Below are 18161 nucleotides of genomic sequence, written 5' to 3'. Positions count from 1 at the left end.
ATATATTCTGCATGTTAATACAGTGAAACTCAGATGTCAGAATCTAAGTCTGTGAAAAAGAGTCCTTTAGTAATTACTATTAGTTCTCTGGCTAATACAAGGAGGATTATTTCTGAGATTTATACTTGGTATAGGATCATGTAGCTAATGATATTGCTTGTGGAGTAATGTAGCAGAAACTTGAGGAGCAAAAAATCCCCAACCAGCTAGGCACATGAGAAAGAAGTTGAGTCTGATCTGTGCTGTGTATCATTTTGTCTATTGATCATTCTCAAGAGTGTTTCAATGGTGGTTTATAATAAAATGCAAGGGAGTTCATCAGGCGTTCTTTAACTGTATTCTGCTATAAGGTTATTTCACATGGGAAGGCAAGAGACTAAATGGGATATGTGAAATGTGATTAAATAAGCAGAAGTGCTAGATGAATAGCAGGAACTCTTGCCTGAAGTGCATAGCTATAAACACCTGGTTATATTAAAGATAAGATGGAGATTTATAGTAACATTTTTCCTACTTGTCTAGGAATAATAAATGGAATGGAAAGTATTAAAACTGCCATTCCCTATATTTGGGGAGAATGTAATTGGTCGTTCCTTTATGTTAGAAGAAACTCACTTTTCCACAGTAATGATTAGTGTGACACTGCTTCTGACAGAATGAAACTGAATTATCTTGATTGACTTTTGTGTCTTTTCCATATGCATCTGGTATTTTGTCTGAAAGAATCTTTTTCAGAGGTGTTGCTCCCCTCCTTATTTATAACCCCTCACAACCTTTCTTCAGTTTGGAGATAAATACGCAGTTAGAAGCAGATTATGAAATAGAGGACTTTTTTCAGTCAAATGCATGTTGTTGTTTTTCAAATAAGGAAAAACAGTTTAATTTTAAACTGAAAGAAGGTAAGTGGAAGAGACAGCAGAACGAGAGAAGTTAAAGGGTGTGAAGCTACTTGATTCCTTTTTTTGCCAACTATCAATGAGTTTTGAAGCAATATAAGAAGGGTTTCCCTGTATTGTCTCCCCCAAGCTGGATAATGCACTCCTTTCATTCCGGATAGAGTCAGGCTGTATTTTCTGTTTTCATTTAAGAAAATCTGTCTACCTGAGGCAAAAATAAAAAGAACATATTGCTAGTTTTGTGTCAGAGATGGCTACTAATTATCTGAAGTCCAAATAATGTACTTTGTTCTGTTAGCAGTGTAGCTGTGAAAGCGGGTGGGTTTTAGATTTTCATTGTTACAGCCCATTGTGCGAGAGGTGTTCTTCCAAGGCTCACTCCCCCTGAAGGCAGCAGAGGACATCTTTACTGTGCTTGTGTGTGAGGGGAAAAAATGTCTTTACCTGGTCTGACATTTTCTTTACATAATAGAAAGCCATTGAAACCCTAATACAAAACTAATAACTTTGTCCAGTAAATGCACAGTTTTTTCCGAAAGGTGTCAGTAATTATGTTTCTACCAAAATGTCCATTCTACAAGGCATATGTAGGCATAGACCTACATTACAGTGAATTTCTGAAATTCTGGAAAGTCTTGGCCAAGCTTGTTTTGTCTTAGGATGTTGATTAGAGCTCATTCCTGGTTGTGCTTAGTGTTGTGACCAGGGGAAGGGTATTGGTTAGTCATAGCTGGGACTCTTCAGCACTGCTTTTCTAGCAAAAAGCTGTATCAAATAGTATCTATATATTAAACACTGCAGAGAGATACCTTTCTCACCTGTGTTTTGGCTTCACTCTTCTGGTCTTGAGAGGAAATTAAACCTGAGAAAGCTCTCTAGAAGTGTACTTCTTGGCAGTTTGTAATAAAATAATGCATTGTGTATAACAACAGAGCCATTACATGCACAGTTCATGTTACTCTTTAGTCACTTGCCTGGTCAAGAAAGGTGGAGTTTTTTATTAGCTTGTTTATATAGATTTCTTCTTTAAGCATTTCATATAGCATAGTATTTATTTTGGAAAACTGTCAGGAACTGAAATGTACCAACTTGGCCTTCATGTTTCTGATCCTGTAAGTTTTGTCAGCTTGGAAGAATTTTTAAGTTACTGGATTTTCCCCCTGTCCCCAAGCCATTGTCCAGCTGAAGGAAACTTAATGATGTTAATAAAATTCTAATTTTAATAGTGTCTTAGCTAATTTATTAATGTACTGAATCAGTTTGGGATTGTTTTTTTCCTGGAAAAAAATGGCAATTTTACCAGGTCTTATATAGGTTGCATAACTTGTTATAGGATGCTGTATAATTTTTTTTTACATACTTCTTTTGACCATTGCAGTAGCAACTGAAGACACTAGCAAATGACCTGAAAGAAAGTAGAATTGGCTTGAGAATGGACTTTACTACTTATCAACTCAGTCACAGCCAGCTTGAAGATCAATTTATTTTCATAGGAAAAAACCCTACCCTACAAATAGTTTGTAGGTTGGTTTACAGCTGGAATCAAGTCAAAGGGATTCCTTTCAAGAGTTGACTCAAGTGTCACTCCAAACCTGAGGTCTTCATTTCTACATCTTTCTTCCCAGCTCCTCTTCTGCAGGAGTGTACACAGCTCCTTAAGGACTCATCTGCCTGCTGCCATTGACCTTAGAGTCAGGCCTGTTGCTGACTTACCCCAGCTGATAGTGAGTGGCAGTGCTTGACTGTTCGTGGCAGCTTCATTCATTCCATTCCTGCTGGAATCTGATGTCTTGTCATGCTGGAGTAATTTAGCTACTCTAAATTTGACCAAAAAGTTGGCTGACAAGTTTCAAGGTAAATAGTTGCCCAAGGGGCAATTTATCTTTCATCTGCTGATATCTTGTGAGGCTTTGGTCTAATATCTGTTTTCTAAAACAGTCTAAATGCGGAAACAAAATTAAAAATGAAGTATTCACAGTTTTACTTGCTGGGATGGTTGTTTCAATGTTATAGTGGTTCAGATGAAGTAGTGCAGAGTGCTACTTAAAGCATAGCTTTCTTCTGGCATCTAGAACTTTTAAAAGAGTTTTGGCTAGTTTTCAGTGTTTCATAGCTTAGTTTTTTTCTTTTTAAGTTTCAGTTTTTAACCTGATTAATTTCAATTATGCAGTTTTTCCTTCTAAGGCATTCTTTATAACAATACTTTGAGACAAGCGCATGGTATCATTTTGATATAGAATCTGATTTAAAAAAGGAAAAAGTCTTATGAAATGCATGAAGTAAACTGAAGCAATGATGTTAAGTAAATATTTTCATCTGACAATGTCTGTCTATGGCTATCCAATTTTCATTTGAGGCATTTAGTTTTCATGTTATAAAATCAAAACAGTTGAAACAATTCTCCCCACTATTTTCTTAATATGAAAATTAAATTGGAAACTGATGAATTTAAGTTAGTGTGGGAATTAGAGCTATTTATGTACCAATCTTGTGTAAATAGTTTGCTGTCAGCATGCTTAAATTACATTCCTTATTTTAGCATCATTTTCAAAGGAAATTAATAAATTGTGGAAGAATTAGATGATCATGCTTGTATGTGTTTCACAGTTGTGCTTGTAACAGCATATAGTAAATTATCTCCCTTAAAGTTTGCAGAACTCCAGTTAGTCTGGTTAATTTTTTAGTGCAATATCTATTGTTGTGGAATAGAATGACATTTTTTTTTTCCAAATTCTTGAAAATACTGAATTGTTGCAGCCTTCTGCTGCATTAGTACTTCATGAGCTTTTCTCCTCTTTGTTCCAAAACAGCTCATTAATGAATTTTCTTTACAGCTGGTGGTGGTGAGATGAAAGTTTTTTATATGTATGTTACTCCTAAGTAAATATATATTGTGTACGCTGAGTATCTGGGGATGCAGTATAGATTCTCAGGGCTGAGGAGGTTAGCTTGAGTTACCTTAGTCTCAGATATCCTCAGGATGTTCACAAAAGAATATATTACCAGTTTCAGGTACACATTCCTTTTGCATTTGTCAAATAACTCTTTTTACAAGATACTCCTGACACAAAATGAAAACTCTCATACACCTGTGGGGATGTATGGCAAGTATCTATGGAGTGAAAGAGGGAAGGCATTTTATTTCCAGTACTGTTACAGCTTAAGAAGAAGGCTGGACACTTGTCTGTGTTTTTTCAGTCTCAGCACTTCAGGGCCATTGTTTCAGGTTCTGTGCAGTTTTCTTGCCTTTTGAACCTGGCAGGATCACATACTTTGTTCTGATCTCAGAGATCAGAACTGAACTTGTCAGTGCATCTGGCTCATAGAAAGTATCTGAAGTTTCTACCAAGGATGACGACAGTCTTTATAATGCTAGGAATACTCACCAGGACCCTAGTGATTGCCCTCTTGAAGATCAGGCTGGATTGTTGGTTGATTGTCTTTTACTGCCTGTAGAAGACTTGTATATTTTTCTAAAGGCAGTAATTTCAAGAGCAAAAGGTGATAAAAATACACATTGTTAATGACATTGTTGTAATTTAGCATAGAGAAATGATAGTTCTCAACCTGCATTTAAAATTTATGCCAGTATTTAATTCATGTATTCCAAGTATGTTTTGTACTTCATTTAATCAAAGTGTTTTCCTGTATCCTAGTAAGACACTTGCTGTGCAGAACTCTCAAGTATATTATATCAACAACAGTGTCATCATTGATTTAAATAAAAAATTAGTTTTTAATCTAATTCTCCATATAATTGCATTTTGAGTGCACTAATTCTGTCCCTACTTCTTTGAGTCTTTGTTTACTCTTTTTCAGTATTATCACAGTGTTAGCTTTTTTCTAACCCACTGGAGCATTCACATGGCCAAAGGCTCACAGCATTAAAACTGCAGAGAGCTCTTCAGCCTTCTCTTAAAAAGTATCAAATGAAAATTATCCTAATCTGTTGATTTATTGTTTGCTTCCGTAGCTGTTTTTACATGTTCCTGACATACTGTCAGTAGGAAGCTTTTCATTGTCATCTAGTAGTAGGACAATTATTTGGCTTTTACCTAAGTACAGGACAGAAACACTTACTGAACAGTTCTGTCTTCCTGAATTACTGCTGACAATTGTGTTGTTTGACCCTAGCAGCAGTCAGATAGTCTTCTATGTAAAAACACTTAGTCCTGATGGTCAGAGAATTCCCTGTCCTCTTGCTTTCCTTACATATTTCTGGTGTTAGTGGCTTCTTCAGTATTAAGGATGATCAACTCTTCTTCCCCTATTTAGTTAGACCTTCTTAGATTTTCAGCTGTGAGAAGAACAGAAAAAGTAAATGTATGCTGCAGCAGGCATTAGTGTCTCTGAGAATACAGAATCTTCAGTCTGTAAACATCTCAAGTGACTGCAGTTAACTGTAGGGCAAGTAGCTGTTCCTTGATGCATAGTGTGTTCCTTGAGGTAGCACTGGCTAAAGAACTTTAGTAATTTAAACACTTAAATATTTTTGCTTTAGAGTAATGTATAGCATCAGTTGGAAATACAGTGTGGCATTTCTTGCAAGGAAGCAAATCTGATGCTGTATTTTTAATCATTTTGCTGGTACTGCTTGAGTACTACAATGTCCTGCTCTTAGGCTTGTACACAACAGTTGTTTTTCCTCAGAAACTTAACATCTGATTTACAGCTATTGAATCTAGATGACAGTCTTTTTTCTGAGTTGAGGTTCACCAGTATTTCAGGATGATGCTTTGCAGTGTACCTTGTGTTGCCTTTCAATTTATTGTGTAATAAAAATGTCTACATTCACACTTAAGATCTGGGGGCAAATCAGAGTAAAAATCATTATTTCTGCTGAGTTTCCTGTCTGAAAGACTTGAACAGCTGGTCAGCTATTAGAGTGAGTTTAATTTAGATCAGTTTAGATGGGAAAGAGCAAGAATCGTGTCTTAAGAAATTTAAATGTCTTTATTAAAAGCTTCCTCACATCTAGAGATAAAGGCAAGACAAGTCAAGATTCCAAGGTAATGTGGGTTGAACTGTAGAGAAAGCAGAAAACAACAGGAGAAGATGGGAAGGAAGTGGGAATTAACGTCTCTTTTCTTGGGAAAGGTAAGATGGGAAGCCCCTATTTGGAAAAATAAGTAATCAGAAACAATTGAAATGGCAATCAAATTATGATTTTGTGGAGAAATCAGTGGGAAGGTGTGTGCAATGCTGCTGCGAATCTGTTTTCAGTTCAAAGACCATATTTCTGCTTTTCACATCAGGAACTTGTAAAGCTTGGCTGAGAGAAAGGGAGGGTGGCTTTCAGCATCTGGGAAAAGCAGCTGAACTAGAAGCTCACATTTTGCAGACTCTTACAATGTAATATTGAGCACGCCTTTGTGACATTCTGCAAAGGCAGATATATTTAAAAATCTGCATCCTCTTCCCTTCTCAGTTTACCTCTGTTGCTGTGGCTCTTGGGCAAACTAAGAACTTTTTCCATAGATGAAGAAGATAACATGTTCCTAAGTCCTGGTTGAAACAGACCAAGACGTTATGTGACAATTAATTGATGCATTCATCTGATACCTGGAGAAGTAGGTAAATGACTTGGGTATATCAGTGGGCAACCGTATTTCTCGCCACACTAGATTATAGCTCACATGTACTCAAGAATAGTTTAAACTGCATTTCCATCTGCATTGTTTCCTCCCGTCAATTTAGTTACTCTTCTCTGAAACACTTTAAACAAATCTCTTCTTTATTGGTTTTATTTGCCAAATACCCTCAATCCTGTTCCATATTGTAGCCAGTTCTGGGCTGTCTATGAATATGAAATACTTCCTTTGGATCAAAATTGTTCACCGAGATCCCAGTTTCCATCTTGGAAAACTCAAACCTAAACCAAATCTTGCACACTAGACAGGAAACAGAGCTTGAACAAAATACATGCTTTTCAGTATCTGTTGGCAGTTTGAAACAATAACTTTGTCTGAAATTCTCCCTCATACTTACCTAGAACTAAATCTTGAACTTTAAAAGTAAGGGCATATAGAAATTTGAAAGCATGGAAATAAAAGAATAATGAAGAAAATGTAACCTTTATTTAGCCCTTCTTTAATTCTTAGAAGACAAAAGTTGTCTCAAATTTGCTAGTGTTTGCATCAGCTTGTCATGACTTTAGGAATTATATAAATTCTTTTAGGTCTCTTTTTTTGCAGAGTTTATGTAAATTCTCTCAGTTGAGGCTGAATTAGAAGGGAGCACATCTAGAAGAACACCGGGGTGAAATGTAGTCTCTGGTATCTATGTGAATTTTCATAATCTTAAATTCCATTGCATTGGAGAACACTTAATCTGTAGCTCTTCTCCATAGTTAGTCCTTTGAACAGCTTCATGAGTGGCACCCCTCCTTCCAAAAAACACTGGTGGAGTTTTAACCTTATCTCTTGAAATAATGTAAAAACTTACTTGAAGGGCAACAGGCTCATTGGCTCTGAGGACCTAATTTAAGGCAGTCACATTCATTGTGGGCTTTGATGCAGTCCACTCTTCTATACTACTCCTGCAAAGGCTACTACTGCTACTACTCCTGGAAATGCTTTAGCTATTGATATTTCTTCTAATTGTGTTTTAAGTATAGTCTACATAGATAAGTATTAAAAAATCCTGTCTGTAAATTGCCAGTTTATGTGGCACTTTTCTGTGTGTCAGGAGTAGAAGATAGTCCTTCTGATGAGTAACTAAAGCAATAGGTACAATTTCTGCCTTACCAAGATAAGCAGAAAGCACAGCACAGAATTAAAAACACTGTACTACTTTGTCTTCATTTCAGTTTGGCATTTTTTAGAATAATGCTATAAACTATTGTATATCTATGCAAATTGTTGTCTTCTCCAATATCCTCAACTATTAGGTATGTTTTGTCTGTCCTGCTTTTTTTTTTTTTTTGTCCTAATAAGTTTCTCAAGTATGCATATATCATTATGAAACTATTGTACATCTCTGTGCTGCTGCAGTAATGGTGGTGATTGGGAGAAACTGGGAATAGAGAGATACTGATGAAAAAGTGGAAGGAACTCTTGACAAAAGTTTGTAAAGTGAAACAGACATTGCATAGAAGGAAGAAAGTCATGGATACTGGCATGCAGTAATAGACTTTTTGGACATGCTTCTACTCCTACGCGTTTCTCTATGATTGGAGTGTGACTTTGGGAGGTCAGTGTAATAGGAGAAATCATATGGAATGTTTGACTTCAGTAGTGGAGTTGGGTCTTGTGAACACAGATCCATACCCTAATTTGTTCCATTCATCTTTACATATCTCTTCTGAAGTATACGTATGCAGTCTTAACTGGATTCAGCTACTGACTTTGCAAGCACACTATATACCACTGTCTAATGTTAGTGATATCATAATGAAATTAACTTCTTAAAACTGTGTTATTTTATTAACAGTACTTTAATTGTTATTTTAAATAAAACCAGTATTTATACAGTGTAAATTTGATGCTACATTTGATTGGTAAAAGTATTTTGATTATAGTGTATAACACACAATCCTAAAGAACTGGTTGGAGACTTGCATTGGCCTGTGCTGGCAGCCATGCTGCCTTGCTGTATTTAAATTCCTATTATGTGCTCTTTTGTGCAAGAGTGAATCAAGTTTCTGCTTCTTCCTGAAGTTGCTCTAAAATGTATTAGTATACTCAGTAGTTATTTGAAAGATAATTCTATAAACTTTTTTTTATGGTGGTTTAATGTTTGCTTACCTAAAATCAATTTTATATATAACATACAGATAATAAAGTTATTTTTTAGCTGGATCTCAGAAAATAGCTTAATTTGGTAGCAAGGGTACTTTGGTGGCTCATGTAGAAGCCCAGAAGTCGCCAAAGTTTTTCTAGATGTTCACATGAAAGATATTTATTATGGTGAAATTTGAAATTGTGGACTTGTGATAGTAACAATGAAGGTGTGCAGGTGACTTTGGGCACACTTACACAGTAGTACCACATCTGTAAAAAATCAGCTGATGTGAATATGCTTGCTCCTGGATTCCCATAGCTCAGAGCCTGTCATATTCATGCATACTTAATTTCTAACACTGACTTTTGCAGCCAAACCAGATAAATATTCTAGACTTCCCTGGTTTTGATCTGGAATTCTCTTCCCAATGCAGTAATTTCCTAGCGAATTACTTTAAGTGTAGTAACATCAGTGATGCAGGGTGCAGGAGAGTCCTGCATGTGATTATATGTGTGCAAGAGAAAGGCAAACTCTGCTGTTGGGGATGACTGGGCTGAGACTCTATTGGCATCAAGCAAATTTTTGTGTAGCAATATCCTTTGTCTCTAAACAGATGAATGCTGGAGGTGACTTTGAATGTAGACCAGGTAACTATTACTCTTTATGTATTTTATTATTGGTTTCTTTCCTGATCTCTACTGGGACATGATGCTCTTCATCATATGACCCGGCAAAGTTTTTCTTATGTTTTATCAGACAATCTGCAGCTTTGTCTTCATTACAAAGGTATGATGGCTGATGTACTGACTCCCAGAAAGAACTTAAAAGTGACCACAATGCTTAGTTCAGATTTCAGTGTTTAAGGATAAAAGTCTACATGATAATTGAGTTTGTTTTGCTGGAAAAGCAGTATCTTGAATGTGTCCAGAAAGATAGACAGATATTAGTTTGAAGCTTCAAAAACAAACAAACAAAAATACCCACCCTAAATTATGTTTGCTTATTAGTTTGTGCTAGTGGCAAACCATTTTCACAGAAAAAATGCATAGTAAACTACTCTGCTGAACCAAAGAATGGGCTGGGGTTCAGCATTCTAAAATTATACATACAAACTGTATTTTTTGGGAATCCAGACTTGGAGTCCACTGGGAATGCAGAATAGTGTTTGAGGGGAAAATGTTCCTATTAAAATGTAAATTTGTTAAAACAGTTGTTATGGCGCTGTAATTAATTCTTGGATTAGATTGAATGAATGCTCTGTAGGGAGAAGGTGCTCATACTTGCAAATGTCCATCCTATAAGGAATAATTAGGAGGCCTTTTTGCATCCAGAAAACTGCTGAGACCTATTTTGACTACTGGTATATCAAAACACTGAAGTGGCTCATCTATTGCTTATCTCTGTCTAATGCTGAATAATATTCTTCCCTAAATGTTTTATAAGTTTTGTGCAGATGACATAAATTTCAGGTGAAAAGTGGAAATGGAATAAAACCATTAATTTATTTGTTTTCCTTAGGTGTCTCAAGTCTTTCTCAGGTGAAAACCTTTTATTAGATTGATTTCTCACATCACTTTATATATCTTTGTGCATACTAAAGACTTCTGAAGACCATTGAAGAAGGCTGTTGCTACTACATGTGACACTAATTCAGAAATGCTATGGAAACAGAAATGTCTACTCAGGATCATTTGAAATATATGTTTAAATGTTCTTCAGCCTCTGTCCAACCTCTTGTTCCTCAATTTTTCCTAAGTTTCAAGCAAGCAATATTCTCCTGGTGACAGCATTCCTCACCAAGAACAGTTCAAACTTAAGCTATAACAAAGCATTATAGTTTATCTTCAACTTTGAAATGCATATTAAGATAACTTTTAAATATGGGTTACAAGACCACAGAAGCAATGTCAGAATTCACTTAAGGGTGTTGACTTTTGTCTGGCATAGTTCTCTCATGAATAAAAAAATTTGATCAGTATGGTTTCCTTTCTATTTATTTAATGGGTTACTTATGGATCTGTGTTTGTTCTTTTTTCCCAGATATTAGGATTAAAGAAGAGGATCCTGATCCAGAAGAGTGGCAGCTCAGTGGTGATTCTACACTGAATACTAATGATCTAACCCATTTGAGAGTACAGGTTGTAGATGAGGAAGGGGACCAACCACATCAGGAGGGGAAAAGACTGCGACGAGTAGCGTGTACTTGTCCCAACTGCAAAGAAGGTGGTGGAAGGTATGTAAAGTTCAGTGTCATATCACACATATAATAAAAAATGAATAATGGGCAAGAAAAAAAATGAGCTTTTCTTAACAACAGTCTGCAACAAGAGGAAACTAGAGGCTTATGCAAATGAGTTTATGCAATAAAGGACTAGCACTTCCATTTTGGGCTTTGCAGATGAAAAAAGAGATTATTCCGTCCTTTCTGAGTTACTCTGTTGAGTTTAGTTGAAAAAAAAATGTGGAGTTAGATGTCACTTAGTACAAGTGAGGGGAATAGAACATCACCCTAAAAATATGAAAATGAAATATTTTGGAATACGCACATCTGTGATTGGCTTCCTATCATATGTCAAGAACTTGATTAAACCCTGTGTTCCTGCATTTCCTCGGTGATTGAGCATTTTTCCACAGTTTAATTGCTTTAGAGTGTTACAAAAATACAGTTTTCCTAGTTTTCTTATTCACTGGTTTCCTAGGAAAAACAAGGTTTGTATAATAATTCTAAATAACAAATTTTGAATTGTTTTCAAAGTTAGTGAGACTTGACTAACAAAGAGGTACTAAGTTCCAATTCATTAAACTTCAGTGTTTCATTGGAACCTGTGCTTTATTATTGTGCATCTCATTAAAATAGTACTAATTTTTTTTGTTCTGAAGATTTTATTCTACTTCCAAACACTTAATTTTAAATGCGTTGATTATGGATATGAAAGGGGAAGGGTAATAAGCTGCCTTTTACAAGTGAAAATATTTAGTTGTGTTTGTGCTTGAGAGAATTGTGCAGGAACTTCTTTCCAATACACTAAAATTTGCCCATTTTGATAACATTTTCTTCACTAAAATGGGGATCTTTATTTATTTTGGAACTATAGTGTAAATCACTAAAATGTCTTTAAAGAATGTGCCAGTGGAACTAAGAGTTCTAATAGCATTGGCTGAGTTATTTCTCTTGTCAAGTCTCTTGTCACTTCTTGCTGCGTATTCTAGACACCTGCCTTGCAAGCACAGGGAGGTAATATCTCAGGCAGCCATGCTGAGTAAGTATTAAGTGTGTTTAAGAGAAAAAGACTCTGATACATTTACATCACCAGCAAAGCTGGTGATAAAATCTGTGGGCTATGCAGCATCTTTGTCCATCAGATTCCTCTTGTTAAATTTCTATGTGTAGTTCACTGCAACTTGGCACAGACATTTCTAAGTTCTTGGTGTACTCTGGCTCTGTTATGAAAATCTGCCCAAAATACACCCTGGGTTGAGATTTGTTTCATTTCTGGTGAAAACTCTGAAAATGTGATTTGCACTGTGTGTACTCTTAGGAAACAGAGATTCCAGGTGTTTAATCTTACTTGTGCTCTATTCCAAACTATTCCAAAATTAAACAGTGGTTTAATATAGAAATTTTTACTGTAAAATCCTCTTCCTTCTGAGTGGAGTTGCTATGAAATGAAACTTTAAAGTTTCAGTCCAAGAGAGAATCTTTTTGAGAGATGGTTTGGGAAGTCTGGAGAAGGGTGTAGTTGGACTGAAAACTCAGATACGCGATTTTTTGGGAAAGAGTTGAGATAAGAGCTATGACAGAGTTAAGATAGATGAGAATCTGAAATCCCCTGTGAAGGAAGGCCTGGACACATCAAACATTCAAAGTAACTAGGAAAAGTAGGAGAAGAAGTCAGGATGTGTGAAGAATTAGAACTGAAGAGAAGCAGGATAAAGAAGGAGATAATGCTGGGGAAACAGAAAAGAGTGAAAGTTCTTACAGTTGCTAGAGCAACTTTCCCACCAGAATGCAGAATTCCTTTAGCGTTTAAGAGAAAGGAATAAGCCCACTGGAAAAAATATTTGCGTGTTAATGTTCCATAGCTGCTAGAGTTACCTGTTTATCCCTAGTACTGGAATTCTGAGTTTTGATTAGTCTTTTAACTCTGCTGATGATTTGCAGAGTTCCAGATGGTAATACATTTGCTTTTGTAAATTCTTTCAGATAGCATTCATAATTCTTAAAATGATGTTAAAGTTGCAAAATTTAAAATCGGGCAAATGCTTAGTTAAGATATCCTGGGCAAATTTAACTTAATTCCTTGTGCATATACATTATCACTTTGTTTCAAATTACTTGACTACATACTGTTTTTTTCATATGGCATCAGTGTCATTCAGTGGAATGGGATGTCTGATACAGAGGGAATGAATCAGGGCTGTGTAAAGATTGCCATCTGGTCACCTGCTTTACTTATTGCAGCAATTGGGAGGTGTTAAGGGAATGAGACACAGAACTGCATCAACAGGGCTCTGAAATTTTGGAGGTGTAGGTCTATATACCCCACCTTTTCCACTGCAGAAGTACTGAGTTCATTCCTGTGAAGAAGTTGTTTGAGCAGACTGTGAACATCTAGAGTACTCTGAGAAAATATGCTTCTACTACATTAACCTTGACACCTCAAGCTGGTGGGTGTTTGACAATTTTGGTCTCGTTTCTACCTCATAGTTGGAGGTAGAAAGTGATTGTACTAGTTGAGATTCACCATACCAAAATGTTAAGATGATAAAGCCATCAATGTTTGTGAGCTGCTTGGAGACTGTGAGTGTTGTCAGTACCTGTGATGAGGAAAAAAAGCCCTGGAGAAATGAATAATTTTGTGTTTAATGTAGTACAGAAATAACATGTAACTACTAAAAAAAGAAAAGTACTTTAAATCAGTGTGAAAAAACTGAATAATGTTTCACTCAATTAATACTATTGCTCCTATGCTCTGAATGGAGAAGGAAAAGGAAAATGGCTTCACATATGCAGACTTCATCATAATTTCATCTATCATATAGTGTTGGTTTTGGTATTTCTTGCTGCATTTTCTGTTTCTGGATTCAGAGGCAAGTGGAGAAGTTTTTTCTGGTTTTTGTTGTTGGCTTTTGGAACTGAACTACATTGTAGTCTTCAGATTCGTACCAGTTTTGTGAAGTGGGAAGCCACTATTACCTTTGCCTTACTTGGTGAGAGGGAAAGTAGGAAAGGAAGAAGAGGATATATTAGATTTGTAAATCAACACCTTTTAGCCCCAAGCTTATATAATAAATGGGGAATAAGCAAGTGGACAGACACATGCCTGAAAGGATGACTCTGTTTCCAAACAGAATGTATTAGGATTCTAGTTAAGATGTCTGAAGTTAAGCAGAAAGTTTACTCTCCTCTCAGCTACACCTAGAGTTTTCACCCTCCTAACAGTTATATTACATTGAGATATGACTGCTACTGTCTGATATATAGAGGAGCTGTGCTTCTGAGTACCACTGCAGGTATGTTGCTCTAAAAACCACATTCTTCAAATAATTAAAAAGTTTGTGTTTTACCCTTGAAATACTTAATGTTATTGCTGGAAATACTGCTGAATATAAAGTCCAGTTTCTCAGTGGATGAAGGTGTTTCCTGCTTAAACCCTGGCAGTCAGCCTGGTTATTGAAAAACATCATATCCAATCTCTGTAAAGCTAAAATGAACTATGGAAATACTTTATTGTGAATAGATCTTTAGACTTCACTCAAGGAATCGGTTGGAGTGATGTACATCTCTTCAGTTATGATGGCTATTGGCCAGTGCAGCAAGAAAGGCCTCTTAGCATCATGTGTTAGGGCATAGTGCCAGACTGTCTCAGCTGCAAAGTGTCCAGATAGAATTTGGCTTGTATCCTGTTAGTTTAGAGCACACATGAAGCAAACATGTAGGTGCCCATATGAAGTTGTATAGAATAAATACACTTAGTTGCTAATTCACAGTAGCCTTGTGAGTTTCATCCTGTGGATCCTTACTTCCCTCTCACTTGGAACTTCAGAGTCTGCCAAGGAATTCTGTCAGCAGTTAGATGAGGTGCTTAGAATTGTGTGTTCTATATCACCTATGCACATGTAATGACCATGAGTAATGACCATGAGTTGAACCTTGGTTTCCTTCAGTCTAGACTAGAGGTGTAATGAAGCCATTTCAAATGATTGACATAGGAATATTAACATTATTCTGAGGGACTTTTGATGCAATTTCATCCAATTTGTGTACTATATCGTGCCAAGTTACAAATTATTTGTACTAATACTGTGGAAGGGAAGACACTAGAGTTTTATTTGGAAAAGATGTGAGGATGAAGTCCTCAAATGGTTCTCCTGCTGCAACAGGATCAAAAGCCTTCTGGACTCTGCTTCTGCTTCTATTGAATTTGTTCTGAAATCAAAATTTGTATTTTTCATGACAAATAATTAGTAGGTACGGGTGATGTTTTTTTTTTATCTTCTGAGACAAAATGACTAATGAAGCACTATGAAGATTATTCTATATTGAGAATCTTATAGGACTTAATGGGACTTTATCTCCTTACTTTTCTGGACTGTAATATTTTAGGTACATATGTGATTAGGTTGGAATCCCCCTTAGACACTGTGGGGTTTTAGAGTGAGTTCATTTTTGTGCATGTTCAGAAATGCTTGTGACAATTGCTAGCACCTTGAAGCATGCACACACTTTAACCTGAACCTTTGCTAGATGTAAACCAGAAGATAAAGCACCCAGTTTAAAGAAAAAAATTGCCATGGGGAGGCAGCTAAAAACTGTATAATCAGTCATAGAGGATGGAGCACTCAAGACTGATTTCAGAATCCATTTAAGGTGTTCTAAGTTAACATTGCTGATGAATAAAGTGGTCTGATGCCTGGCTGCATTTTCCAGTCTCCTCCCTTGTACCAGCATTTACCATTTGTATAGCTGTGTTGTCATCCAGACCTATTCCCTCAAGTGCCCCTTTCAGCAATAGCAAACACTTAAATTGGCTAAAATCAGTCATGATGCCCTGCACTGGCCAGACTGATCTCTTTCTCTGGGTCTATCTCTTGTGATGTGATTAAAAAAACAATAGGCTGTTGTATCAGGTGTTTCCCCTGATCACCTACCATTTCAGTGAGACGGCATCTTAAAATAAGCATCAAGGTTAGTCTGCTTTATATTATCTTTGAATTCTGTGTTCATTGTGATGGATTTCTTTTTTTTAACTGAAAAACCAAGGAAATAATTTAAATGTCAGCAAGATCAGCTTCCACCTCTTTTAGTGAAAGCATTCAGGTTAGTATGCTTGTCTTCAAATCCTAAACTGATTCTCAGGATTCCCCAAGATGCCAAAAGTCCCATCTGTTCTCTACCCAGTTGCCAAAATCCCCAGTGTCCATTTTGGCAGTTGCAGTAATTTGTGTTTTTCTTCACCTAACCTATCTTTGATATGGTAAAAGCCTGAAACTCTGAGAAATTTAAATATGGGCACTTCAGCACCAAAGTGGTACAAACTGCTGTAATAACTGTATTTCCAATTTCATATGCATGTATGCTTGTTAAAGATTATGCTTCTATCACATAACATTTCACACACAGCTGAATTTGTAGTTTCTGTGGAGCTGGGATAGCATTATAGAATTTATTTCCAGCTCCTTGCGGAGTGTTCTGGAATCCAGTTGTATTTGAAACAAGAACATGAAGTTGCTTGGGTTGGCTTGCAGATCTGTTGTGGTATGTGTAGCCTCATGTATGTATAGGACCAGTATTTAGGAGGAATGTATTAGAATGAATAACTTCTCTCTTTTTTTTTTTTTTTTTAAACAGAGGCTCCAATTTGGGGAAAAAGAAGCAACACATTTGTCACATACCAGGATGTGGCAAAGTATATGGGAAGACTTCACACTTGAGAGCTCATCTCCGCTGGCATTCTGGAGAGCGTCCATTTGTTTGCAATTGGATGTTCTGTGGCAAAAGGTTCACTCGCAGCGATGAGCTCCAGCGACACCGAAGAACGCACACAGGTTTCCAGTCTTTGATTCTGGTGTATTTAACTAAAGGAGTGCTATGGACTGAGCTTGGATAAATAACTTTTAAGAGGAGAACAGATCTTTGAATTGGATTGATTTTCAGGCAGTGTGATTTTTCTAAAATCAGCTAGATCTTATTTTGGAATCGTTGGTAGGTCTGAGGAGATAAAACACACACCTCTTGATTCCAAACTGACATTTAAGCTGATGTTTAACGTAGCTTAATCAGAATACTTTGATTCAGGCTCAGCAATACATTTCATTTGTTTGAACCAGATTATTACTCTTGTTCTATCTTAAAACTTCAATAAAGAAGAAAAAAGAAAACTTCAATAAGAAAAAAAATCCCCAGACTAGGTGGCCTGGGGATTAGATAATCATTCCTAAAATCAAAGAAGAGCATGTGATGGTGCATCATTCTACACTTTCTAGTTTCATGGTTAGACCACTGATTAGTAACTTCAGGTTCACATTTCTCCTTCTGTCCAATACAAAGAAAATAAATTAATGCAGGAGCAGTTAGTTTAAAATCTGTTGTCTGTTTTATCTGTTTTTTTACAAACTAAATATTTGCATTCAACAGCATGTTTACGTTTTAAAATCATAGTATTTGAAAAACTCATAGATAAATAATTTTTGTGTTTATCAGCATTTACATTGCTTAGAAAAATGCCTTTGGGTGTCTGTGAAAAGTATTCCATGTTGTTCTTAATGGTCTGCTTTTGTGTAGCCATTTTGGATGCTAAATCCAAGCTGGGACGTTACAATCTGTCTGAATGGACAGGCTGATGGTTTTTAAAAAAAGGCGAGTTGAATGATCCAGTTCAGAGGGTGTGGTTAATAGCTCCTAGTGCACCTGCTTACCAGTAAAAAGTAGAGAACTCCAGGGATCTATCATTTGACCTCTTAAGATTTTTATCATTGACCTGGAGGAATCAATACAATTCTGTTAACCTTCTTAGGTTTGTGGATGACTCCAAACTGGGGTGACCAGTCCATACACTTGATGGCAAGGCTGCTATTCAGAGGGATGGAGGCTGAAGGATTGGGTTAACAGGAATCCTAGGAAGTTCAGCAAGAACAGTCACAAAGTACTGCACCTGGGATGGAATTAACACTTAGGGTAACAAAGGCTAAGCATGGAGAGGTTGGGAACAGCTCTTCTGAAAAGTACCTGGGAGTCTTGATAGACAAGTGGAACATGGTCAAAGACCAGCAGCAACAATGCCCAGAGCTGTATTAACAGAAGCAAGGACCCTGATCACAGGGATTATTACCTTCTTTTGGTTAGACTGCATCTAGAATATGGCATCTAGTTTTCAGCAGCCAGTACAAGGAAGACATTGATGACAGGATTGAGTTCACTAATGAGTGACCAAGATGATCAGGAAGCTGGAACATTTGCCTTATGAGGAAAGACTGTAGGATTCAGATGCACAAAGAGAACAGTAATGATGGGGAGCTTAGTAGTAATTCTCTAGTTACGTG

At 36.5% G+C, this 18161-nt stretch overlaps 1 protein-coding gene across 2 annotated transcripts in view; it reads left to right on the top strand.

Annotated features, from left to right (window-relative positions):
* The window catches only part of SP3 (Sp3 transcription factor), a 206263-nt gene that overhangs the window by 14053 nt on the left and 174049 nt on the right, over window positions 1–18161 (top strand). For both annotated transcript variants that reach the window (XR_014956716.1, XM_021552472.2), the window contains 2 exons: window positions 10659–10851; window positions 16471–16667. Coding sequence is in view for 1 of the 2 variants with exons in the window: in XM_021552472.2 (XP_021408147.1) it covers window positions 10659–10851; window positions 16471–16667 (390 nt within the window). In the remaining variant the exon portion in view is untranslated. The remainder of the gene's footprint in view (window positions 1–10658; window positions 10852–16470; window positions 16668–18161) is intronic.

Source organism: Lonchura striata, chromosome 7 (assembly GCF_050655825.1).
Source record: "Lonchura striata isolate lonStrDom1 chromosome 7, ASM5065582v1, whole genome shotgun sequence".
Lineage (NCBI taxonomy): Eukaryota > Metazoa > Chordata > Aves > Passeriformes > Estrildidae > Lonchura > Lonchura striata.
The sequence above is the reverse complement of the archived record's forward strand: the minus strand, read 5'-3'. Positions and strand labels throughout refer to the sequence as shown.